Source organism: Charadrius vociferus, unplaced genomic scaffold, assembly GCF_000708025.1.
Source record: "Charadrius vociferus isolate BGI_N301 unplaced genomic scaffold, ASM70802v2 scaffold822, whole genome shotgun sequence".
Taxonomy (NCBI): domain Eukaryota; kingdom Metazoa; phylum Chordata; class Aves; order Charadriiformes; family Charadriidae; genus Charadrius; species Charadrius vociferus.
Genome location: NW_009647481.1, coordinates 842,727 through 868,194, shown reverse-complemented (window position 1 = coordinate 868,194; position 25,468 = coordinate 842,727). Strand labels below are relative to the sequence as shown.

General features: G+C 38.8%; 1 protein-coding gene across 2 annotated transcripts; it reads left to right on the top strand.

Annotated features, from left to right (window-relative positions):
* The first annotated feature begins 1,024 nt into the window (after positions 1 to 1,024).
* MATR3 (matrin 3) lies at positions 1,025 to 19,797 on the top strand. 2 transcript variants are annotated; one of them, XM_009880717.1, is made up of 15 exons: positions 1,025 to 2,206; positions 6,737 to 6,798; positions 7,308 to 7,349; positions 7,592 to 7,707; positions 8,870 to 8,919; positions 9,406 to 9,531; positions 10,160 to 10,285; positions 10,464 to 10,634; positions 11,949 to 12,080; positions 13,409 to 13,452; positions 13,926 to 14,316; positions 15,869 to 15,872; positions 16,155 to 16,391; positions 16,996 to 17,117; positions 18,731 to 19,797. In XM_009880717.1, exons 1-15 carry the CDS (start codon positions 1,316 to 1,318, stop codon positions 18,779 to 18,781), a joined length of 2,565 nt encoding a protein of 854 aa, XP_009879019.1. In that variant the 5' UTR covers positions 1,025 to 1,315; the 3' UTR covers positions 18,782 to 19,797. The 2 variants fall into 2 exon arrangements, with proteins under 2 accessions (XP_009879019.1, XP_009879018.1); XM_009880716.1 differs by lacking the exon at positions 15,869 to 15,872 and having other exon boundaries at positions 7,592 to 7,695; positions 8,867 to 8,919; positions 15,998 to 16,391.
* The last annotated feature ends 5,671 nt before the right edge of the window (positions 19,798 to 25,468 follow it).

Here is a 25,468-nt window from a genome sequence, read left to right as displayed (position 1 = left end):
GCACTAAAAAAAAAAAAGTTTTATGAAATATATTCAGTGCACCATAAAATATACTGTGGATATTGATACACTGTTTTGTTAAAATTTCAAGTAAATGGGTTGAACCAGATATTTAAACACGAGGTTAGTATTTTCATGGGACACAAGGCAGATACCTGTCTCTTAGGAGTATTGTTTTAGGATCTTTAACTACCACATGTGGTCATGGTGTCAAAGCGTCAGACCAGAAGGAAGGAAGCAGCAGTTCGCTGGTAAGAGGCATGGCCACTGCTGTCCTGCAGGGCTGGCTGGGGGCGTCGTGCCATCTCCTGACTCACCTAGTGTCTCTTTCTGCAGTGCTAGGGTTTTCCTTGGGTCTCCCATCCCAGTACTAAGCCTGACCTTGTTTAGCTTGAGGTCTGTGGGTACAGGCTGGTGTCACGGCTGCACTGTAACACAGTAAAGAATCACTTCCTAAGTGCTGTTACCCATAAAACTGCAATTTGAGCAAGAGGTCTTGTTTACTTCCTGCAAAATTTAAAACTTATTTTTCTTGTTCACATCTGTCTTCACATCAGTAATTTGAATTTTACTGCATAAAGATTGACTATTATGTTTGGTCTTATTTACCAGATCTTACAGCAGAAACTTTTTGCCCAGACTTCAGTTACTTTTAACTTCCTTTCGTCCTATTCTGTGGTGGTATAGATTTCATTTTCAAATATGTATCATGTGCCAAAGTCATCTTGGATTCTATGGGCTTAAGGGGTTTTTTTTTTTGATGGTCTTCTCGTACACACTGTACAGTAATGTTAGGGTATAAACAAAACCATTAACCAGAGATCAAGGCTTATATGCTAGTAAACTTTAGATGCTTTCAGACATCCCAAACTTCTGAAATTCACTTGTCTTCGGTATGAAAGTAGCTTTTTGTAGAAGAAGAGTAGTATGTATAGGAAACATGACTGTATTTTTATCTGAAATGATACATGTAGGTTCTGGGTACCTCTTGAATCTGTTAAGTTATGTAATAAAAGCCTTGTAAGATTGAGATCTTTAATGTTTTTAGATCAACATGATGCATAAGTTTAAAACTGCATCTGTTTAAAGGGATTTATGACTAAAACTGCTTGTTTTTCTACAGAATTGTCTGGTGTTTCTCAGCTTGAAGAAGATCTGCAGTCATTATTGATCCTCTTTCTTGGCGTTACCATTTTTGAAGTGAAGTTTGCCTAGCTTTCTAGTGTGAGCTCTCTTTTCAGCCATCTTAAAAAAAAACAAAAAAAAAAAAGGATTTTTTTTTTGATCCATAAAGTAGACAAGCTAGAGTTCTACAATGTCCAAGTCATTCCAGCAGTCATCTCTGAGTAGGGATTCACAAGGTCATGGGCGTGACCTCTCTGCAGGAATAGGCCTTCTTGCTGCTGCTACCCAGTCTTTAAATATGCCAGCATCTCTTGGAAGGATGAACCAGGGTACTGCACGCCTTGCTAGCTTAATGAATCTTGGAATGAGTTCTTCATTGAACCAACAAGGATCTCATAGTGCACTGTCTTCTGGTAGTACCTCTTCCCATAATTTGCAGTCTATATTTAACATTGGAAGTAGAGGTCCGCTCCCTTTGTCTTCTCAGCACCGTGGAGATGCAGACCAGGCCACTAACATTTTGGCCAGCTTTGGTCTGTCTGCTAGAGACTTAGATGAACTGAGTCGCTATCCCGAGGACAAGATTACTCCTGAAAACTTGCCTCAGATTCTTCTACAACTTAAAAGGAGGAGAGCTGAAGAAGGTTATGGTAGAGATGGCAGATCATCCACACGGGAACCACCGTACAGAGTACCTAGGGATGATTGGGAAGAAAAAAGGCATTTTAGAAGAGATAGCTTTGATGATCGTGGTCCTAGTCTCAACCCAGTGGTTGACTATGACCATGGAAGTCGTTCTCAAGAATCTGGTTATTATGACAGAATGGATTATGAAGATGACAGATTAAGAGATGGAGAAAGGTGTAGGGACGAATCTTTTTATGGTGAGACTTCGCATAACTATCATAAATTTGACAGTGAGTATGACAGAATGGGTCGTGGTCCTGGTCCCGAGAGATCTCTCTTTGAGAAAAAGAGAGGTGCTCCTCCAAATAGCAATATTGAAGACTTCCATGGATTCTTACCGAAGGGTTATCCCCATCTGTGCTCTATATGTGATATGCCAGTTCATTCTAATAAGGTGAGTTATGCACCAGATACTTCTATTTTCCTTTACGTTGTAGTATCTGTTCTGTTTTTACCTATTTCTTTAATTATTTCTATAGCTTGGTTGCTTTTGAAATGATCTGAAAGTTGGTTTGAGAGTGAAAAAGGCACTTGGTTTATTTGCAAGGTAATTATTAACAAACACTGTAAACCAGGGCTTTACATTAATGTATTTTGTTTGCCCAGATTGCTTAACTTCAAGTCAAACAGCTGTCATCTACTGGGATATCTTATTTATATTTTACATCTACATGTTCTCTTAACCACAAACATCTGGCATTCAAGCAGTTTTGGGGTGGGTGTTTTATTTTTTTTGTTTTGGGGTTTTTTTGCAGTGTATCTACTGTGCTATTCGGGAAGCTAGTTTCAGCTCTCCTCCACATCTGTCTTGATTGCTGATTTATACGTAGTTAAGATGCATTCTTGCACAGTTCTACTTTTTCCCTGTCCAAAGGGAAAGAGTTAATGTAGAGCCCTGGAACTTATTTGCAAAAGTAAAAACCACGTTTTAGATTAGCTCATTCTTGCCTTTTTAATTTCACTTTAACACTCTGTCTCATACTATGGCTGAAATTTGTCGTCATTTTTCTCCTATTTCACAACTTTCTTAGACACTTCAGACTCACTTTTTATTGTCACATGTTGCATCTATCCCTCTAGACTCTCCGAGCAATCAGTCTGCTGTTGCAGTGTCCCGCTCTGCGTTCCTAGTAGTGTTCTTTACTTGGCTCGCCAGTAGAGTGGATCTTCGGGTATATTCGGTTATGCTGAGACTTCCCCCCCTCTTAGTTTATTCATGAGAGTTCAACTCTCTGCAAAGGCAGCAGGTTGCTCAAAAAGGCCTGTTTATTCAGACGTTATTTCCAGAGCCGTCTCACTTTCAGCTTTTCCAATTTTACTCATCTTGCTGATTTTCAGTATACTAGGCAATTTAATTGGCTAATTGGCTAATACAGTGCCCTTCTTGTCACAATTAGTGGCTAATTAGCTTGAAGGCCTTCAATTGGAAATATAATACATGCTATTACTGTAAAATTGATACAATGTGGAATTGCTGTTACTAACCATTTCTTTACAGTTACCTCTGAGTGCTGCTTCTGTACATCTAATCTTATTGAAACACAAGAATTATTCTGTCCCTGCAAGGAAACGATCAAACCAGTTTTAGAGCACACGCTGTATGACGCCAGCTGATCTGACAGTTTATGAACTTGTGTTGCTTTAATTACTTTTTATATAAAAATAATCACAGTAATCCGGGTTTCTTGTCTCCTGTATTTGACGTTTATTTTCATAAAAGGTTTTAAGCGTTGCCAGTTTAGGTGCCATGCTCAGTTCTGTAAAAGGACTTCATTTGGTTAGATTGAAAAGATAAACTTCTGAGGCCCTTGAAGATGGCAACCCGTAATCCTGTAAGTAGGGTTCTTTTTAGCACTTTGTTTTAAAGCTCCATGGTTCTTAGTTTGCTTTGGTATGAAGATCTATTGAAAGGATATCCAGCATGAAATATCTTTCCAGGTATGAGAAATACAAAATTCTTTTGACAGCATAACTTAAGTGGCTGACTTCTTCTGTACCATGTAAAAGCATCTTTTTTTTTTTTTAAAGGAATATGCTTTGACTTAAACTGCTAGTAGACAATAAAATATTTGAGATTGGATCATCTGTTTCTTGTGACCCAAGTTTGGGCTTTGTTTCTAATTTCAGAAATCATGTCACCGCAAGAATTTTTCTCTTTCTCTCCTTTTTTCCTCCGCTTTGCATACCTAACAGTTACAGAATTTCTTATTTTGTGTCTCCCACAAAACTGAATCAAGTAGAACTTAACTTTTAAAGTAATCTGATCTGAACCAAAATTTACGGAAAGCAGAAAGGGAATGCTTTTCTTAGCTGGGACAATGCAAACTTATTACTGCAGTATCAAAATCTTGTTTTCCCCAAGTCCAAATAAAAATATCAGAGCCAATTTTTTTTTAAAAGCATATGGTAAAGTAACGTGTATTTTAAGACTGAGGAAGGGGTTAAACACCCTTAGTGTAACTTAAGCTGGCAGACTAGTCCTCTGTTTTTTCTTTTTTAGCGCTGTTCTTAATTGCTTCTTTAATTTGATGCGTATATATTTTAAGATCCGGTTTGTTTCCTCTCTAATTGTGAATTAAAGTGCGCCCCAATTTCTTTAGACATTTTGTCAATCCTGATCCCTTTATCAAGGAATGAGTTGTTAGATGCGGAGGGTTTGTTTTCCCTGCCAAAGAAACAGTCTGATGCAACATGAACAGATGAATGTGGAGGTTAAACACTTGAAATGGTGATACATCTCAAAGGAAAAACATGGCCGTGTCCCTAATAGAGGGCTGTCTAAAATTAGATGCTTAAGTTTGGCCTAATTTTCTGAAGAACAGTGCGTCCTCTCACTTGCATCAATTGAGGCAAAAGGTAATCTGAGTTTGAAGGAACTCAGTTCAGATTTTCTCTAGCTTAACTTTGGGTGTTAATGTTAATTAGTGTCTGTAAATACCTAGTGCCCTGAAACATCAGGGAGTGATGCTCACACTGGGTAGAGGCAGGGAGTAAAGGGAAGTCCAGATTAAGAACTGTATTTAGTAAAAAGTTAATAATGTGGGTGAGCCATTGTTCTGAAAACTTTCCCGGGGTGGGAAATCCTAAGTTGTATATCGAATCTCCTGTTTTTGCTAGTTTAAAAGCATTTGAAGTATAATGTGAACTAAATCTCCCAAACTTTGGCTCTAGTTTGCAGATAATTCCTATCTCAGTTTATAATAATTTTAAATTACATGTTAAGACAGCTTCAAAGCATGGTGTATCTAGCAGAGGCAGCCACCAAGGCTTTACTGGTGGTGCCCCCAAAGTTAGAGGGTTTTTTAGTCTTTAAAGGACTATTTTCTGTAGTATAGCATGAAAACTTGTTAGCAAGTTTTAAACTGAAGAAGCTTTATTTTTAAGTATTGAATGTTTTGTAGATAGGTTTGCTTGGGGTTTTTTTCATTCTACTTGCCAGTTTATTTATTAATTCATAGTTGCAGAGCCTACATCTTGTGCTGTTAACAAGCTAAATGAGAGCACTGCTTTTTCATATTCTTGATAAAATAAATGAAAGTTTCGTCTTGCTCCACGTTATGTTCTGTGTATCATGGAGTAATATTGTAACGTAGCTTAATGACAGTACTTTATGGGAGACTTTAAATCCAGGTTTTTCTCCTTTGTGGAAAGTGCAAGGTAGGCATTTAGCATATGGAAACACTAAGTAAGCCAGTGGAGTGTCTCATTGTAACCATGGCTGTAGTGTGGCAGAAACTAAAAATCAGGAAAGATGAGTGATTAGGGAAGAATCATTTGTGGGCACTGGGCAGAAATGCACACGCAGGAAGAGATACATAAAACAGTTGGCCAATGCAGTCCACGTGTTCACAGTTGAAAATGTAGCTGCTAGGAGAAAACCTTCAGTTGTTAAACTGCCCCCCAAAGACCTATAATTACTCTCCCCTTTGTTTCTCTGCAAACCTAAAGCTAATTTGCCAGGTGTGTCTCTGCTGATCCCTTTGCTTGCTGAAGAGCAGCAGAGTGGAAGTCACTTTGTGGCTCACAGATGTGCAGCAGTGAAACTTTAGTAGAACTTCTGTCACTTTACAAATGTGAATATAGCACAAAGGAGTGCTGTTACTTGTAAGAAAGTAAGAATATGGAGATCAGGCACTTTGTAATTCGATACAGGAGGAATCCCCATGACTTCTCCCCTCGTGAAATAAGTAACTCCCTTCATAATCGACATAACCTGCAGAAAAAAAGTAGAAAGCTTTCATTACTTGCTAGCGCTAAAGCCAGAACCAGAAGGAATTTTACCTGGCTGATTTGGTTTAATTCCGTTATTCCTCCTTGGTACCATCTTGATTTAGATCTCCTATTTTTTTTCTTGATTATTCCCTGCAAATGGTCATATATTTTTATATGTCACCTGTATACTTGTAGTTTGTCCTAGCTATGCACTTTCATTTCTTTTAGTCTTTCCTTTCTGAATTCCTTGCAATTTCTTGGCTTCTTTACGGTTCTAAAAACTTGAATGTTTAGTTCACGTTAATCTTTAAAAGTCTGAGGAACGAAGCAGAGAGAGTGGAGGAAATTCTAAAATTAATGAAGGAAAAAAAAAAAAATAGATGTCAGCATCCAGTTCTAAAAATCGAAATTGCAACGATACGCATGTATGCTGCAGCAGCTATCCCCTGATAAGCTTTGCACCTCTGAGGCAGGATCAAGCCCATAGATTGCAAGACGTATTCCATCAGACACCTTTTCACCCAGGTTAGGCGTTACGAGGTAGGTCCAATTTCAGTGTCTCTTTAAAGCACTACAAAAAGAGATTTTGTTATCTGTGTATGTATCTTCGATACTTCAGCTTAGAAGAGAAGATACTGCGCTGTACAACATTTTGTTAAAAATGGCTTGCCATACATGGCTGTTAATTTTGTAATTATTTACTTTGCTGCAGGAGTGGAACCATCATATCAATGGAGCGACTCACAGCCGACGCTGTCAGCTGCTGCTTGAAATGTATGAAGTACAGTAAACATTTTTGTGGTGTGAGGGCATGTACAACTAAATAGCAGTCAATTATGTTGAACAAAGCAGGTTTAGAAAACATGCTGGGCCTTGTAGGTAATAAAAGCTCACAACTTGAAAGAGTGTCTTCAGGACAATAAAGGAACTTGGTTCATAACTTGAATCCTACTGATCTATATGTAACATTTTAAAGAGTTGGATCTTAAGAGTTGAGAATCTGTTGTAATTTTTTTTTACTTATACCAACTTCTAAATTTTTGTTGTAAAACTGTGCAATTTGTATTATAAATTGGCAGACGTGTTACATACAGCGTAGGAAGTTTCTCATGAATAATAGCACTTCTATTCTGTCAATAGATGCTGCTCAAGTCTCTTGTAGTGGCCCAATAGTGGGCACTGTTACGGTCTGTTTTATCTGTGTAACAGGATTGCTGCTTGAATGAAAATTATTAAATAGGTAGAGGAGATTGTATTTTCTTACTTACTTTGTTTCTTTCCAGATATCCCGAATGGAATCCTGACAGTGATTCAGGACATGGAATGTAAGTAGTAATTAATTTTAGAGTATTTGTAATTTTTTTTTTTATTTGAAGCCAAGGACGTTCTTTACTGCTTTATGTAAATGGATACCTCCCTTTGTTTTCTACTTGCTGAAGAGCAGCAGTAAAAGTAGCTAAAGTTGACTTCTCCTTATATGCTCTGCAGAAATTAGGGGTATTTTAAGAATGAAAGCTTCCCAGTTTTTTGGTTTAAAAATAAGGTGTGTTTTCCCTGCGCTTTCTAGGGGTGATCCCTTTATGTTGCAGCAGTCCACAAACCCTGCACCGGGAATTCTGGGACCACCACCACCTCCCTTTCACCTTGGAGGACCTCCTGTTGGGCCGAGAGGTAACATCAACAGCACCTACTTTTACAAGACTTAAGTTCTTGGTTTGATTTTTTTTTTTTATTGTTTTAATTTGTTACCAGTGTGTTAGAACAACAAAACAAAACACTCACTTTTCTGAGAAGTGGAACTGAAATAGTTCAGTCCCTCCCTGGCCAAAGACCAGTACCCAGATCCCACACTTTCACCTTTCTACCAGCTGCTAACTACCAGCTGCATTATTATGGCTGTTTTTTAAATTGTGTTTAATACACACTTGTTTTAGACTTTTATTTTTTTCCTGTCTAAGAGGGTTTTTTTTCATCTGTTTTCTGGTTAGCTATATGTTGGTGGGTTGGGTTTTTTTGTGAAACTTGTCTTGATTCAGTGTCTTAAGTGTTTTTCCCCCTTAGTTCCAAATGAGTTTGACAAGTACATTTGAATAGCAACTGAGAAATGGGAAGATAGATGATGCAAACCTTTTCTTCGCAGGCAGGCAGGCTAAGAATCAGGTTCTGGCCTGCAGTTGTTACCTCCTACCTTTTAAAAAGTTCAAGTGACTAAAAGTGTAGAACTGATTAATTTATCTAGGTATCCTGACAGGGGACAATTATTTCAGACACTTCAAAGAAATTTTTAGATGATACTTAATTTCATTAAAATAATACTGTTAATTTTTCAAAACATCTCAAACTTGACTTTGACCCAAGCTATCTGAAAGGTGTTTTTCAGGTATTTCCTAGTAAAATGGCCATTATGATAGAATTGGTGTTGTTTTAGAACCAAAACTAGGAGTCTTTTTCTACACCTAAAGCCGCAATTGTAAAAAGTGTTGAAGAGATCTCACATCTTTTGTGTATGGAGATGTTTTGCCATGGCAAATCTTACTCTAAAACAGGAGAGATTTTTTTTTCAATGGACTTCTCTATTTCTGCACATCAGTAGATGCAGCTCTTTCTCTAATGTTAAACTGAACAGAATGATCAGAAAGGAGGACCTGAAGTTACAAGAGCTCTGAAATAAACAAATTAACAGCCTTTTCAGACTGTAATGAAATGATTAGTTTTTAAAACTTGATGTCATTCTGGTTTAGTATTACAAGTGCCTTGTACCTCTGAAGAATTTGGGAAGAGACATGTTAATACCAGTCTCACAGGCTGAACTAAGCTTACTCGTTCTTTTACTTTCTTAAAGGAGCTGGAAATGGAAATATGCAAGGACCGAGACACATGCAAAAGGGCAGAGTGGTTAGTATTAAAAATCTGTTGTTTTTCTTTTTAAAAAAAGGCACAGTTTTATTACATGCTTTTTGTTCGCTTCCATAAGGTTTTTGTTTGAATGAATGGATTGTTGTTAAAAGTGAGATTTTTAGGATGTATTCGTGTAGAAAAACTGAAGCTTTGGAATAAGATTGGGGTTTCATTGTGCCAGGTACTCTACAAAATATTTGTTCCAAAACTGTACAGACCCTATTTAAACATTCTCTGATGATGAAGCTATGGGACATGAACATACAGAAAGGCAACTTAGCCTCAGCAGGCATCTTCCTCTGTGGAAATCCCTGGAGGTTCTGTGCCTTTTCTATATGCGTCTTGTTTTGGTTACTACTGAAGATCCAAAAATTAAAAAAATCTATGGAGAAAGTAGAGCAGAGCTTTGGCAGACTTTCTTTTTTAAGTTAGCTGATAAGCATTTTCTTCTCATGTTATGTATGTGTGCTTTGTCTTCAACAGGAAACGAGCAGAGTTGTTCACATCATGGATTTCCAGAGGGGAAAGAACTTGAGATATCAGCTGCTTCAGCTTGTTGAACCATTTGGAATAATTACAAATCACCTGATTCTAAACAAAATCAATGAGGTAAGATTTGTCCCCTTAGTCCTACTGTTGGCACCGCTCGGTTTCTTTAGTATGCTTACTGTCTGAGCTTGATTTTTGTAAAAGGACTTGCTTGGCTACCAAGCAAGATGACACGCGTGTCACCGAGATCACACATGTGAAAGGAAGAGGGACTAGTATGTTTCTTTCCAGAAATGCTATAGTACTGCATTTTAACTTAAATATTGTTAAAAAATCCTTCTTGTTGGTTGTTTGTAGCTTTCTCAAAAGTACATTACGCTTCCAAATTCTGTTTTTGTTCTAATATTCTCTTAAAACTTATTTGGTCTTAGTTTGTATTATAGAGTGTCATATTTTGAAGTGTGGAAAAATCCAATATCATAGAAGAGAAAAAGCAGGAAGCAATTGAATGTGCTGAACCAAATCTAGGTGGAATGTAAACAAACCAAATAGTTCTGTTTGTGCACCTAAATAAAGTGTGTGAAACTCATGCCAAGTTCCGCAGGTCAGTTGATGTTGTAACCAAAAGGCAATTTTTTATTTTTGATGCAGCTATTTTTACAGGAAAGCAAGGAAGAGCTTGAGATTTTAAAGAAAAAGACTAACTCTTGAAGGAGTAGCGTTTAAATTTCTTCTGATGTCATTTCAGGCATTTATCGAAATGTCGACCACTGAGGATGCCCAGGCTGCAGTAGAATACTATTCAACAACACCTGCCCTGGTATTTGGTAAACCGGTCAGAGTCCACTTGTCACAGAAATACAAGAGAATAAAGGTAAAACAATTCTGCTTTTTCAACATTGCCTTCTTTTAATCTGGGGCACTCAGTATTATGAGGCTGTTGCATTTAAGTTATTCTTCATTTATGTACTTCTCGGCTGTATCAACTTAATCAAGTGACAGTCAGCCATATTTTATGCACTCTAAAAAATTTCATTCCCTCTTAATTTTAGAAGCCTGAGGGTAAACCTGACCAAAAAACTGAGCCACCAAAACCAGAACTTGGTCGTGTGATTCACCTCAGCAATTTACCTCATTCGGGATACTCTGATAACGCGGTACTCAAGCTGGCTGAACCATACGGAAAAATTAAGAACTACATACTCATGAGAATGAAAAGCCAGGTAGGAACATACATGTGTGAAGATTTGAAACTAAAGGTTTTAATAGTAAAGAAATGACACTCCTTTAATTGCTGTGTGTGTAGACTATGCTCTAGCATGGATCAGGAAATTATTAGAGGACTATGTAGGTGGTGCTTTGCTATCTAGCTTACTGCAAAATGTTACTGTAATGAGAGCTGCTTAAAAAAAAAAAAAAGAACAGGCCTCAGCTGTGAAGAAGGTATATTTAGCATTGAGGCTTAATTTTTTTGGTTATGCAGATTTGTAGGAGTCTTGGAACTCTTCTTTTTTTAAGGCTGAAAAAGCATTACCGATGAAACATTAACAAATATATTCCAGTATTGCACATTTCTTTCATTTACTCTTTATTTTTCATTCTTTAAAACTAAAAAAACCAGTCCTGCTGTGGCTGTCTTAAAAAAAAAAACAAAAAAACAAAAAAACCCAAAAAAATGAAAAAAACCCACAAACAAAACCAAAAAAAACCCCAAACTTTGAAGATTGTGTTGCATGTGTATAGTAAAATGCTTTGCATGTGCTTGATTTCTATAAACACACAGGATTTTAAAGTATTTAGTTCTAATTATTTATTTTCAGCTGTGCTGTCCCAGTTTGTTGCTCCCTTGAGTTAAATAGGAAATTCCAGTGCTTTTTTAGAGATGAGTGCCTGAATCCCCTAATGCCACACTTGTGGAATGAAAAATTACTCGAATCTATTGTTTGACCCCTAGAAGTCCTCCCTGACCTTATTTCACTGGAAGATTAAAACCCCTTGCTGTCTAAGATGGATGCAGAAACAGCTTGCTTCTATCTGCCGATGATACCTAACCCAGATGTGTTTTTAAAAGTAAAGTTAGAGTGTCATAGGCTTGTTTCTTGGAGGAACACCTCACAAAGCAGGGCTTATAACCAGCAGCTGCTGCCTTTCCGATTCGGGCTTCTCTCAAAAAATACAAGTAAAATTCTGCGGTAGTTCCTTAGCTACCCTGCAAGTCCCAGATACTTAAGCATCAAATAAATGAGTTTCATTGTCCAGAAGCTTTTTCTGTGGAATCACACTTTCCTTGATGGTGACCTTTTTTTTTATGCAGATTATTTAAATGTCTGTTTCATTTCAGAACTTTCTACAGGACAGATATAACTGAATTGAAAAGCTGGGGTCTACCGAGCACTTCAGTAAATCTTAAAATGTGCAGCTAGTTGGGAGAGGATGGATATAGCTGAATCTCATAATTTTGTTTCAGCATTTGCAAACCTGTGTATTAAGTTAAATAGCTTTGCCTGCAAAAGTTTCGTGTGTTTTAATCTTTTCAGGCTTTCATTGAGATGGAGACCAGAGAAGATGCTTTAGCTATGGTCGAGCATTGTGCCAACAAAGCGCTTTGGTTCCAAGGCAGATGTGTGAAAGTGGATTTATCTGAAAAATACAAGAAACTTGTGTTAAGGGTAAGTAGTGGGGTTTTTCCTAATTGTAGCTAAAGGTGTAAAGTGAAGTAGAAGACAGGTGTCACTACTGAGAATTCAATACTACTTGTGAAGTGGAAGGCTTTGCTTTAGTGATTTCAGGCTACTGTGCAGTTACTAAGCACGAGTCTGGTGTTATGAGGCCTAGAACAAAGTAAAAGGATTTTCCTTTCAAATTAAACAAAACCCAAACTACTACTAGAATTCAGAAATTAGAGCAAACGGTGTAGATTTTAATTAAAATGTCTCCATTGAGAATGTTTTGTAATGTGGGTTCTTTTTTTCTCACCCTCCTCTGCAAAGGATCAGTGAGTAAAATCAAGCTGGGTGGCAGAACTGTATACTCATACTCTGTGTGCTTAATTCCTGGCTTCTCGCACCTGCTAGCCGGTTTGTCCGTTCAGTTGTACTCTGGCATACAGAACAAAGACAAGATGTTATTAGGAACTCCTTTTTAAACTCTGAAGTATTACAACAGAATGTGTTTCCTGTGCTGGATGCCATCCTTTAATCCCTGTTGTGGGCACTAACCCCAGCTACCTAGATAGATAGGTTTAGTCTTGTGATCTATTTTTTTAAGAATAAGCTTTGTCAAAACTCACGATGTAACTGCACCTTTGCATGTGCAGTTCATATCAAGGAGGGATGGGTTGGCTGATAGCTTTTTTTGACATAATACCAGGCTAATACTCCTGAAGAGCAGGAGAAATTGGAACTGTCAAGCTGTGTCTCAAAAACATGAGCTTTCTATTGTGGACTATGAAGAAATCTTACTATTGCATATGATCATGCACCAAAAATGAACGCTTTGTGGCAAATTCAAATACTTCGCCAATGCATTGGATAGTTCTTCATGTTACTACCATGCACGTGGAATTTGTTATTCAGTAACTCCTAAATAAGTGAAGTGTTCTCAGTCTTCAAAAGCTTTCCATGTAGGCCACTACTAGCGATAGGGAGAAGAGTATAGACAGGCTGATTTGTGCCATTGCTTGCACCACTGTCTCAGCTCATAACAAAAGAGGAATTGTGTATGATTTTTCTGGAGCAGGATATCCTATTTGTTTTATATTGAATTACTGGTAATTACTGTGAATAAAGACATGGGTTTTCTAGGTTGGTAATGTCCAGTCTAAGATAATAGCAGTTTATTAATTGGTTGGTAGGTGGGCACGGAAAAAAGAGTACCTGTGGATTAACATAATTGGAAGCGCTTGGTTAGATTGTGCTGTCTGGTCTGAACTAACGCTGCAACAGTTGCATAAATAATATTCTACCGTGACTTACAAATTTTTTACATTTTATTTTAGATTCCAAACAAAGGAGTTGAACTGCTGAAGAAGGATAAAACTAGGTAATTTCCTATTGCTAAAGCATAATGTTGTTTAAAACAAATATGAAAATACCTTATCCAGAGTATAGGAATTATTCAAAAGAAGTCAGGCAAGCTCCGAGATCAAATTGTTGTGTGTTGTGCCCTGAGATCAACTGTTTCTAAGATGCTACCTACCCTCGTCCTCTAATGATGGAGATTTCACAGCCTCTTCGGGCTCTGCCGGAAATCTTTGCCAGTCCTTAATTAGCCTTGTCTTCCTGCAATTTAAACCCACGAGCAGTTGTCCTGTCTTGTAAGGACACTTCCTCCTTGCAGCAGCCTTTTGTGTATTTTAAGAATGGTATCCTTGAAGGTTTCCCTTGACCTTCCCTTTTCTGAACTAAACCGCAATCTCTTTCAGGCTTGTGTAGAAAAATACAACCTAAGCTTTTTTTTTAGTCATTTCTGGGCTTTCTTCAGGTTTACAAGCAGGTATTCTTTGTTCCTTACAGAAAGAGAACATACTCTCCAGACAGCAAAGATTCTCCAAGTGATAAGAAGTCTAAACCAGATGCTACTCAGAAACCCGAAAGTGGCAATGTGGAAGATAAAGTGAAAGAAGAGAAACAAGATGATGCTGCTGAGCCATCAGGCACTAAAAGTAGTGAACAGACAGACCAAGATGAGCCTAGTTTACTCCTGGAATCTGAAGACGAGCTGCTAGTGGATGAGGAGGAAGCAGCAGCGCTGTTAGAAAGTGGCAGCTCAGCAGGAGATGATGCAGATGTTGCCAATTTAGCCGATGTGACTACTGAAGAAAAAAAGGAGACAACTGATGAAGTGACTGTGAAAACTGAGGGGAATGTTGTCCCCAATCCAGCAGCAAAGAAAAAGCTTAAAAAGGTAATCGTATAGCAAGGCACCTGAGTGTGAAAAACCCTGTCTAACTTGAGTAGCATACCGCAATACGTTCTATTTCAGATCTTTTTCAGTGAGTCTTTTAAAACATGTGCATGGGTCTGAAGAGAAAGAGGTGTTAGAGCTCCTGCAAAGGAAAGGGAAGATTCCATTGGATGCAACTTGCAAATGGAATCAGTTATAAATCGCTCTTTCTGCTTTGACAGAACCTGTTAACTCGTGGCCTTCTACCCATGTCCCTTCCTGGGGTTTTATTGCCTTTCTCTTCACCCCTTTTTTGACTACCACGAAGCAGACGGGAACTGTTTTCTTCTGAGCAGTTTCTCGCGAGACTGGCTGTAGTTACTCTTTTAAGCACAGAGCAGAACAATGATACTAAAACCAATTATTTATTTGGGACTTGAGGCTAGTCTAGACTTGGACAAAACTGTATGTACATCTAAGCTTTATGCTTAGCCAGAAAGGTAGGCAGGTCCATTTGCGGTTAACCAAGGCCCATTTCCAATTGGAGGAAAACCAAAAATAAATTAGTTTCAAGGTGTCTTCAGTCATAGGCTACTTGCTGTGAATCTCCTTTTTCTCACCAGATGATCCACACTCTCGTGGTTTTTTATGTCATACCATCTGCTTTTTTAATTGTACTCACTTATGTGGAGTAGCATGCATAGTTTTAGTAACTTTATTGCCTTGGAATGTTGTTTTGCAAAGAAGTAAGGCACGTTCCTTATTTTTAATGAATGAAGTGCGCATGGTTTTCAATTTTGGGGGATCCTTCTATCAGGAAGCTAGTTCCATGGGGTTGGGATTAATACTGCCAATGCTAACGGCAGGGATTGGTTTTAATTATGTGGGTATCGATTATGATAAACTCCAAAAAACCCTCTAAACACAATTTTGCTTCCTTGAAGACCTACATTCTTAAAGCATGTAAAGCTAATGCTGTTACGGTACTACTCACAATTGCTGTTAAGCATGTGGAATCCTGATGTCTCCGTTCAGCGGGAATGTATAAAAAAAATAATTAGAGTTCAGACAGATTCACTGTCTTTTAATGAAGCTGGTTTTTAAGAGACCTCCACAGTTTTGGTGGTTGGTGTTTTTTGGATTGGTTTTTGTTTGGTTTTATAATGCAGAAGCTCCAAGCTTTCCACTGGTTGAGAAAGAGTTCTTGATTATTTTTTAATTAACTTTCATACTATTAGTGAGCAGAGAGTTGTTTTGGTTAGATTTTACCTTTTATGCTGGCATGAATTTGAGGATTTTGTGGGACTGTCTCAAATGGAAACAAAACTTGTGCATTCCAAAATGACTTCCTCTTAAAATACATTAGACAGACTTCCAAAGTAAGAATAGAGCAAAAAGATACTGAAATTCTTAAGTTTGAAGAGCACAGGTTGATATGATAAAACAGTGGACCCTTGTGATGCCAAAAAAGAAATTATTCTGAAATTGAACACTTGATTATGGGACAGTGGAGTACATTTAAAAAGAGCTTGTTACGCTTCTGCATGCTTGGGTAACATTTCGAACGAGCGAGGTAGGTCTTGAAGGAATAATGTGAGCGTTTTTCCAGGGAATTTGGAGAAAATGTCTCTTCTGAAACTTAAGACAGTTTAAGGGAAACATTTAAGAATAAGCTGACATAAGGAAATAATTTTCTCAACAGCGATACGTGGGTGGCTTTCCGCGGAGCATGGAAGGTTTTGTCACTCTAGATGAGGTTGGTGATGAAGAAGACTCAGATCATCAAAAACTCCGCAAGTCGGGTTTGGCAGTAAAATCTGCTGGCAAAAACGATGATAGTTTGGCAGAAATCAAAGTAGACAAGATTGAGGAGCCAGAGCAGGAAAATGAAACATTAGAAAATGGAACCAAAACCGAAGATAATTCGAAGGCTGAAACTGTTGAAGCTTCTGATGCCACAACAGCACAGGATACTGAGAAAAACGCCCATGAGAATACCGACACCCAGGATGAGCAGGAAACAAAGAATGTCCAAGAGAAATCTCTTGTTCCAGATGAGTTTAGGATTGGGCCATACCAGCCGAACATTCCTGTTGGTAAGGCTGTTTCCATTTCTTTTCAAATATGTCTCTCTGCGTTGCAGTAGCATTTCTCATTTCATTTGACTTTTATTTCTGGCAACGCATTGCCTCTGAGCCTTTCATTTTAGGGCTTCCCCCTCTCCTCCTCTTCTTCACTCCTTCCCTAACCCTAGAGTATTTTCTTTCTTTTCTCCCTTATTTTCATACAATTCTCCATAACACTTTCCTTAGGCAGAAATTAAATTGGAAGAGGTTTACTTTAGCAACACAAATTCAATTAATAGCACAAATCACAATAGTGGTAATAGTTTAGATTCATACTAAATACTCAGAACTCAGAACCTGATCACAAACGTTGTTAGTTCTTTTGAGGGAACCAATAAAGTGGACCCTTACCCTGAAAGGTTGCTTTTAAATTTAAAAAAAAGAAAAGCCTGCACATACTTAGTTATTACTAGGCCCCGGCTTGACTAAACTAAAACAAGGACTTTTAAAGATAAAGCAGCTTTTAATGTAAAGTGAATTATGGTTTTAAGATTTAGCTGAAATGACATATGACATTAAAAGAAATGATGTAGAGTAGATCTCTTAGTTTATTTTGTGGTGTTTACTTCTCTAGGTGTGAATTATGTGGTACCCAAAACAGGGTTTTATTGCAAATTGTGTTCCCTGTTCTACACAAATGAAGATGTTGCAAAAAAGACCCATTGCAGCAGCCTTCCTCATTATCAAAAGTTGAAGGTAAGGCAAAAACTTGTTCATTTTAAATGGCGTGATTCTTTCCTGGGGAATAGATCTGAACGAGACTGGACTGAGGAAAAAAGAAAAAGCTTTCAGGCAGTGGAAATTGGCTTATTCTATAACTTTTTAACGTGAGCTAGTGCTCTCCAAAACTTCACCTTGTGAAAATAATATGCAGGATACACATTTTTAAGATGGGCTCCAGCATTTTTGTTGTCAACTTGGATTAAAGAGGGCATTCTGATTGGAGTAAAGGCCAGGCTTAGAAGTAGTGGTGCAGAGTAAATACAGATAACTCAAATCCCTTCCACTTGGCCCTTTGAGGGTGTTTTTAACCAGTCAACAGAACTTAAGCTGAATTTTTTATATATTTAAAAAAAAATAAATCCATATTTGCAACTTCTGATTTTGTGAGCATGTTTTACAATTTCTAATTGGATTAGGTATCACATGATTGCATGGCATGAACGATAATGCTGCTGCTGTATCTTTGTGTACTGTGAGCTGCTTTTAAGTATCACCTCTGAGAAAGGGAAATCCTAAACGAAATTCTAATAATAATGCAGTGTTCACATAAATCGATTTCATACCAGTCGATTATTGAGCTGAAAACAACCCCCGGGGGTTCCATAGAAAAGGAGGTGGCATCTCTGACTCAAAACGTTTGCTTTCTCCCTTGCAATAATAGGGAACCCTAAACAAATATAGGGCCCTGGAAGGCAGATGGCACAAATAAATGTCACAAAGCAAACAACATTATCAAGGAGTAGATCAGAAAATCAATTACCATGCAGAATCTTGTAGTGAGAAAAACCCACCTCATCCATCACCCATAGCTTTTTTTTTTTTCCTTTTTTTTTCCATTGAGGTACCTGATTATGGGACTTAAAAGACTTCATGTAAAAGGGGAAGTGGGGGGAAATAATCCCAGTTTATTAACTTTATCACTTATTAAATGAAACATGATTTGATGTGCTTTTTCCATGGCACAAATGACTAGCGAGCTGCTCTTGAATGACTTCTGTATCATTGATGTGGTTTTAGAATTGGGGAAGGAAGGGAGAGAAATGCAGCTTTTGTTTCGCAATGGCAAGGCACTTCTCTAGCTGGGAGTCTCATTCGCTTTGAGGGCAATAAGAGTAAAATAAATAGAAAGTTGCTGTTGCTACCAAATGTCATCGAAGTGATAACAAAATTCCTCAAACTTCCAATATAACTCTTCTCTAGGGAGGGGGTGGTGGTTTGTTCCCTGCCTTTATAGATGGCAAATTCTTACCCAGGTAAGTGGCACGGTTGCTGTCACAAGTCCATGACAAAAGGGAAAGTAATCCTCTGGGCTTGCTGGCCTGTGGGGGAGGCGTGAGCGGCAGGGCCAGGTAAATGCTTGCAGGAGCAGCAGTGAGTTCTTGTGGTCCGTGACACAGTGATACTGTGGTGCTTCAGAGGAGCTCCACCTCAGTATACGGAGAAGTGCCGGTCTTGTTAGTCACGACCTTCGCAGTTAACATTCACAGATTTTACAACTTGAAAATTGGATTTATGTTTCTGTTATTGATGCTGTGACTGTGAGAAGCTTTAACTATATCCAAAATGTGGTTGCTTTCTTTTAACAGAAAATTCTGGATAAAATGGCAGAAGACCACAGGCAAAAGAAAGAAGCTTAAAAGGAAGGAAGGATGTAAGGAAAACAGTGGCTTTGTTTTTAATGTTAATCTTTTTTAAAAGCAGTACCAGTAGTAGATGGAAATACTGTATTCTTTTTTGTTTTAGTGAAATACAGTAGGCATTATAGGTCTGTTCATGTGTTAAATGTTGTAGCAAAAAGCATATGCAGTTAAGTTAATGACAAATTTGTTCTTAATGTGAGAATGGCAACAAGTTTTTGTTTTGACACTTCAAGCTATTAAAGAAAAAATCTTGCACCCTTGTGGAAAGCTCATCTGTGGGAAGAAAACTTCATTTAAGTGAAACTTACTATTTTCAAGCTTCAGAAATTGTCTTTCAATTCCATTCTCAATAAAAAATAAAAAGTAACGCTGTATTTTTATTTTACCTAGAACATTCCATATTTCAGTCTGAGCCTAGCAGATATTTAATTTGGAGTGTAGGGCTGTCATTGCATTTCACTTTTGAAAAGTCTTTAAATGTAAGTTGCATTTTTAAATGTTGAATTGCAGTTTCTTTTAATGTCATTGCTGTTATATAGCAAATAGGAAAATTAGTGATTAGTCAGCTTTACAACTTCGTGATTTTTTTTTTTTTCCTAAGCTTTTGGTAGACTTTCCTATTCAACTATTCTGTGTATTTTTAGTGAAAAGTAAATGCCCATTCTCCTCTGACCAGTATTATTTCCTTGAGCTCTTCCTGCTTTTACTTGAATCTTGTAGCTGTCGTACATCTCTAGTATATTCGAAAGCAGCATTTGAGTCCTGAAATGTAAAAAGGTATCTTTATATTCTTCACATGTAATTTTTCATACCTGCATTTTAAAACTGTTTTTGTTAAAATCTGGTTTCGTCAAGAATCTTGAGAACTGTGCTCTTAATGTACCTGCACATGTGATATGTGAACAGGAATTTGCATGTGTAACCTGTGTTTATCTGTAGTTTTTGTTATTTACTGCTTATTTGTGAATTCGGGTTACTAAAGTGATTTACCAATAAACAAAGCTAGGCACCAGTAATTTGTTATAGATGTTTGGCATGTTAACCAATGTGTCTACTGAACTCTGTGTTCATGATACCACACTGAAACTCTAGCTCTCTTTAAAATGTGCATGTTTTAACACCTGTGATTTAGCAGCTTACTGCATAACTTTTCTTTCTCTTTCCTAAAACCTCTTTCGTTTCCAAACAAAATTAAAATATCACTTGTTAAAATACTGGTAGGTATATTCTGCTGACAGTGTTATTTCTTGACTTTTACGGTATTTTTGTCAAAGCTGAAGTTCAAGCCATATCACGTTCATGTGAATAAAAGTGACTAGGGACAATTCTTTCAACCCGAGCCTCTTGGCCAGCAGGGAGGCTTCAGTGCTAAGAAGGGTTTCCAAATGTAGGAGGCTGAGTCTTGAAGTGAATTTACCTAAGCAAATACATCTAGCAGACACAAGGTGGTGTATTTTGTTGGAAGTAAAATCTTGATAACTTGTCTTTCCGGTTGTAACTTTGCTGTTGCATCCTCACAAAAAGGGGAGGTGCGCAATCCCTCTTGTACAAGAATTAAGTATAACTTCAGGCATCTTCTGCTGTGGTGGTAGCAGTTTCTCTGGGGACTCTATACAGAGTGTGGTGAAATGCTAATAAAAAGCTAACGGTGCAAATTGTATTCAAATAGCATACCCAAATTACAAAAATCTTATCATGCAGTGACTCATTTTTGCACTTTTACAAAGGTAAGTTACTGCATTGTACACGGCACTTATTAGTATGGAAAGTTTTGTTTGTGTTTGTATGAAATGGATTAAATGTAATGCAGTGATACAGCCTTCAAACTGCCGTACAGCTTTCCCAGGCCCCTGACAGAAAGTGCAAGCGCAACAGCCCCCCTGCCACCAGTTCTATTTTGACTAAGTCACAAGGATGTACTTGGAACACCGCTTGCTTATGATGACATTTATCATTCATTTGTCTCCAAGAGGCTGCTAGTTCATCAGCCAAGCAGAGGACCTGACTTCAAAGCAGTCATTCAGTGTTTGGCGGTCAGCCCCCTTCTCTCTAAAGGTGACAGATAAGAATTTATTTTGGAGGTCTCCACCTCCCCCAAGCACTTTAACAGCTTCCTTACAACATGCAGTTAAGATTAGTGTATTAAAGTACTATAGCTCTGTATGTTTTACTTTTAAAATAGCCTTTTCTTAGCTAGTGCCTGCATCTTAAATCTTAGCTGTGCAGTTCAGTGATATTGCACCTAGTGTCCTCAGCCTGTTGTAAATGCTAACCTGTGTAACTGCCAGGGATTAAACTGTAGGAGGATGTTACATCATCTTTAGTGTCTAAACATAAAGAATTCCCAGGCATAAAGTAATTATGGTATAGTCTAACTTCAGAGTAAAAAAAAAAAAAAATAATCCCTTGCTCCCATCAACTTATTTTCTGTTAGATGCCTATTGCAAGTTCTTTGAAAGCCCTGATAAGCTGTATGCAAGTCTTCACACCTGTACGTGTGCTTTTATACATCAGAAAATTTCAAACCTAATCTGCTTCTGCAGAATGTCTTCTGTCCCCGTGGAAAGGACAGGGAAGAAAATACACATCTTACACTGATTTCTGATGAAAAGAAGGCATCACAGTAACTTGAACTTCGGGACAGATGCCAGGAACACACTCTGGTGGCAGATCGATACATGGTCTTGCCACAGGCTGCTTACTCTTTGGAAATAATGGTGTCTGCTCTGTACTGGGGTGAGGGGAATTCACGCAGAGTGTGAGACTAGAGCGTGCAATATTAGACAGGCTCTGCAATGTAGATGCCAGCTTTCATGCAACTTAGTAATGGTGACTAATAATACAAACAGCTTGGTTTAAGGGAGAATGTGTCCTTGGAAAATCTGAGGAAACCCAGACTTTCTGTAGAGCTATTTACCCCTTACTAAAATTTAGGAGGAAATAAGTAAAAGGCTGAGCAGAGAAATGTTAATGAAATCGTTATCCTCAAATAGCCCCCTTCCTGCTCACACACAGCCTACGCAAGTGTTGCGATCGCGCAGGAGACTTTCCAGCCTAGCAGGTGGTGTAACGCGAAGAGCTAAGCTGAGCACGGTGGTCTGGTCGCTTGCTGTTGGGGAGCCTGGAGAAGTCTCACGTTTGGTGACTCTTTAACCACGAATAGATTTCAGGGTTCTCGAAGGTTACTTATTTTGGTGCAACTTCAATCTTGTGCGCTTTGTGGCTTTGCGGTTGCACATGGAAATGTTTTTCTGCCGTATCATTCCCAGCTTGCTGTTGGGGCAGATGTCCCGCTTTTTGTGGCAGTTAGCTTATGTGTCCGTCCTGACGAGGCGGGTGTTGAGGTGGTTTCGTGACGCTGCGTTTGCGTTTTGCCTCCCCATCGAGTCAGATTGTGTTAGTCACAATGGCTTGGATGAAACAAAGGGCTTTTGGCTCAGTCAGTTCCTTCGCTTTTTAAGAAACTGTGAGGATCTGAGGACTGGAAAAACCTGTACCTAGGCAGAGTATTTGGGAGGATGGGTTAGCACAACATAGCTCTGAGCTTTGCTAAAACCTTTGTGCACAAGTTTAAGCAGGTAGCATCTGAAGGACACAGTCATTTCCACCTTACCTGTAAGAAAAAGTAGAGGGAAAATAAAAGGAGAGAATAAAAAATTGCTTTTTCACCCTGTGTTGTTGCAAGTAGGGTTAAAGTCTGGGCACTTAATGTAGGTCCCAAACAACATTCGTTCTCTCCCGCTTCCTAATATAGAGCCTTAAAAATGCATGAGCCTAGTGCGGAAACATTTGTTTTGTAAACAGGCGTGTTTTTCAAAAAGTATTGTATTTCTTTTCCCTCAGCCGAGCCCAGGGCTGGGTGCTTTCCCTAGGACGGCTGGGGCCCCGGGAGGGCAGCAGGGTCACACCTTTCCTCCGGTGCCTCTTCCCTCCCGGCTGGCGTGCCGCTGCCAGCGGGGCAGGTTCGCCCCGGCGGCGGGAGGGTGGTCGGGGGCCACCGCGTTATTAAGGCGACTGGCCGGCCCAGCCGGCGCCACAAGATGGCGGCTCGCCCACAAATGGTAAGAGGAAATGAAGGCAGGACCAACACACAGACGTGCTCTGCACTCCCGCAGAACCACCTCCCTACAGAGGTCACAGCTAACATACTCAAAAAACCAAACCCCCAATAACAGCTGTTGCATGACAGGCAGAGATGAGAAAGTTAGGTCTTAGCGTGCCGTTTAAGACAAGTATTGCTGTAACATCAGCCAAATTAAGAGAACAGTTTTAACTACCAATTCAGAAACACAAATTATGCGAACAGGCAAATCTACTACATCTACAAACCCAGTTTTCCATCAAGCAAACAAGCACAAGTTCTCCATAATCCATACTACTGAAGACAAATTACATGAGTTTTTCTACCAAGCCAGTATATTAAAACATACCTATTTCATTTTAACTGTTGCATTTTTGTTGCACAAATTATCTCATTTATACACAAGCATCTGATTTAGTTTGTGGGTTTTAGTTGCCATAGAAAATATCGTACACCTCACCAAACCTGCATTCTTTCTAATCCCTTTTTGTTTTGTTTTGATGGGGAAAGAATATTCTACTGCCCTTGACTGAACGTGCAGGATTCGGTTTTCCTTATTTGAAAGGAAACATTGTCAAGAGGGATATAATTTATGTTCTAGTGCCATGTGTTTCATATTTTCTGACAACTGTAGATTAAACTTCATTCAAAGGTGATAATTAAAATTTTTATGAGCATATCTAATATTAAACAGCTACTGGCAAGCTATGGTGCCTTGACTGCTTAATGCACAAGGGAGAAAAGCAACGGCGGGCGGCGGCGCTCGATGTTACCGAGAGAAGGGGTTCGGGGAGCAAACCCGGTCCCCTCCGAGGGGCTCCCGGTCCCGGCAGAGCCGCTCGTCTCTGCCACCGCTCTGCTCTTCGCCGCCAACTTTGTTTTTACGCCTCGGCGCTGGTATGTGGTGTAAAGGAGTCGGCTGTTTTCAAGTAAACCCCAGTGCAACGCTTTGAAGTGTTTATATCAGATAGCGTTGGCATCCCTCGTGGATTTGATTAAGAAATCTATTTTTTATCCGGAGTATAATCGGTTGACTTGATAACTGCTAGTTGCTAATGTAATTAGATAACAAGAAACTCGGCCAGCACTCCTGACTCACAAGAGTAATCACTAGCTAATAAACAAATAACACCATCCTCTGCAGAAGTTCAAAGCACTCCCTGCTGCACCAAAACAGCTTTGCTTAAACTTCAGCCGCTACTAAAATCCCAATGTGAGGCGTTGCTTTTGGATGCTTGAAGCAAATACCTTATTTCCCCCCCCCCCCCTTTTTTTTAAATCAAGGGGAAGGATCTATGTTTTGGTCTATGGAATTAGGCCCGTTGACCTTATCTTCCGAAGTAAGTGTTAAAATAATCTTCCTTCGTGATTGGGGTTTAAATGCAAAGTCTTCAGTCGGAAAGCTTTGAATTTTATTGATGGTTGGGCTAGGGCTCTTCATTGCTATAAATGCAGCAAAATTCAGAGAAACGGGTAAATTGATGGACCTTAATGATGTTCTGGAGTAATGAGTTTCACACTTCATACAGAAAACACTGAGTTACCTGAAAGTCCTGTTGTTACAGGATTTTTAATTTCTGACTTCATTCTTAAGATAAAAATCCTGGTTTTTAGCGTCTTTCTTCATGCTCTTTCACAGTTCTTCCTGCATCACCCCCACCCCTGCCACAATCCTGGAATAATTTGGGGCTGGAACTCCAATCATACCACTGTGGCAGAATTCTCCATATTTTCTGTTCCTTAGCACTGCTAATGTTATATTTCCTGTTCTAGTGTAAGAAGCTTTGAGAGCCTCTGCTTTCCACCTACTGCCAGATGGAAAACGTATTATTTTTATGCACACCAGTAGTGTAGCCTGTCACTCCGGCTTGTTTTCTGCAGCAGCCTTCGTAGATTGTGACTTTTTGCAAGACTAAAGTGCCATTTGGCTCTCCTCAGAATTGCCTGTAGCTCATGACTAAAAAGCCTGTATCCAATACCGGTGAAACGAGACTAATCTTGTCCTCGCAAATGAGCACAGAAAGCCAACCGGTTTGTATCTTGAAACGGTGAAATGGAAAGCTCCCTATACCGTATATTTTATTACGAGTTGCAGAAAATCAAATTACAAGGAGTGCTGTGAGTAAAGGACTGGCCTGGGGCTTCCTAACTGTTCGTGCAGGTTAAGCATTTGTTGACGCGTTTTCCTGTGGGAAAACATTTAGCGGACCTAGGGCTTCATCAGATAAACTTCAGATGTTCAGGTTGAGCCTTGGGTCTGTCTTGAAGATAATCATCCACATCGTCCTTGGGCAGTAATGGAAAAAGTTGTTTCAGTCTAAATGTGAAACACTGCACTTCTCTTCCCTCCCTCCTAAAGCAAATAGCTTGTGTTCTATGGGAACATTTAAGAAATTGGAAAACTAGCTCCTGATTCAACAAATTAACCTTTCAAGCTTTTATATGAACAACTAGGGGTGGTTTAGTTATTATTTTTACCTTTATGCAGTCATCTTTGTACAGAAGCTGCCTGGAATTTGGCCTGAGTACATTACACTGCTAATGCAGAGTTAATCACCTAGAGTGTAAATTTTTGGAGTGCAGAAAGCTCGATGGAATATTAA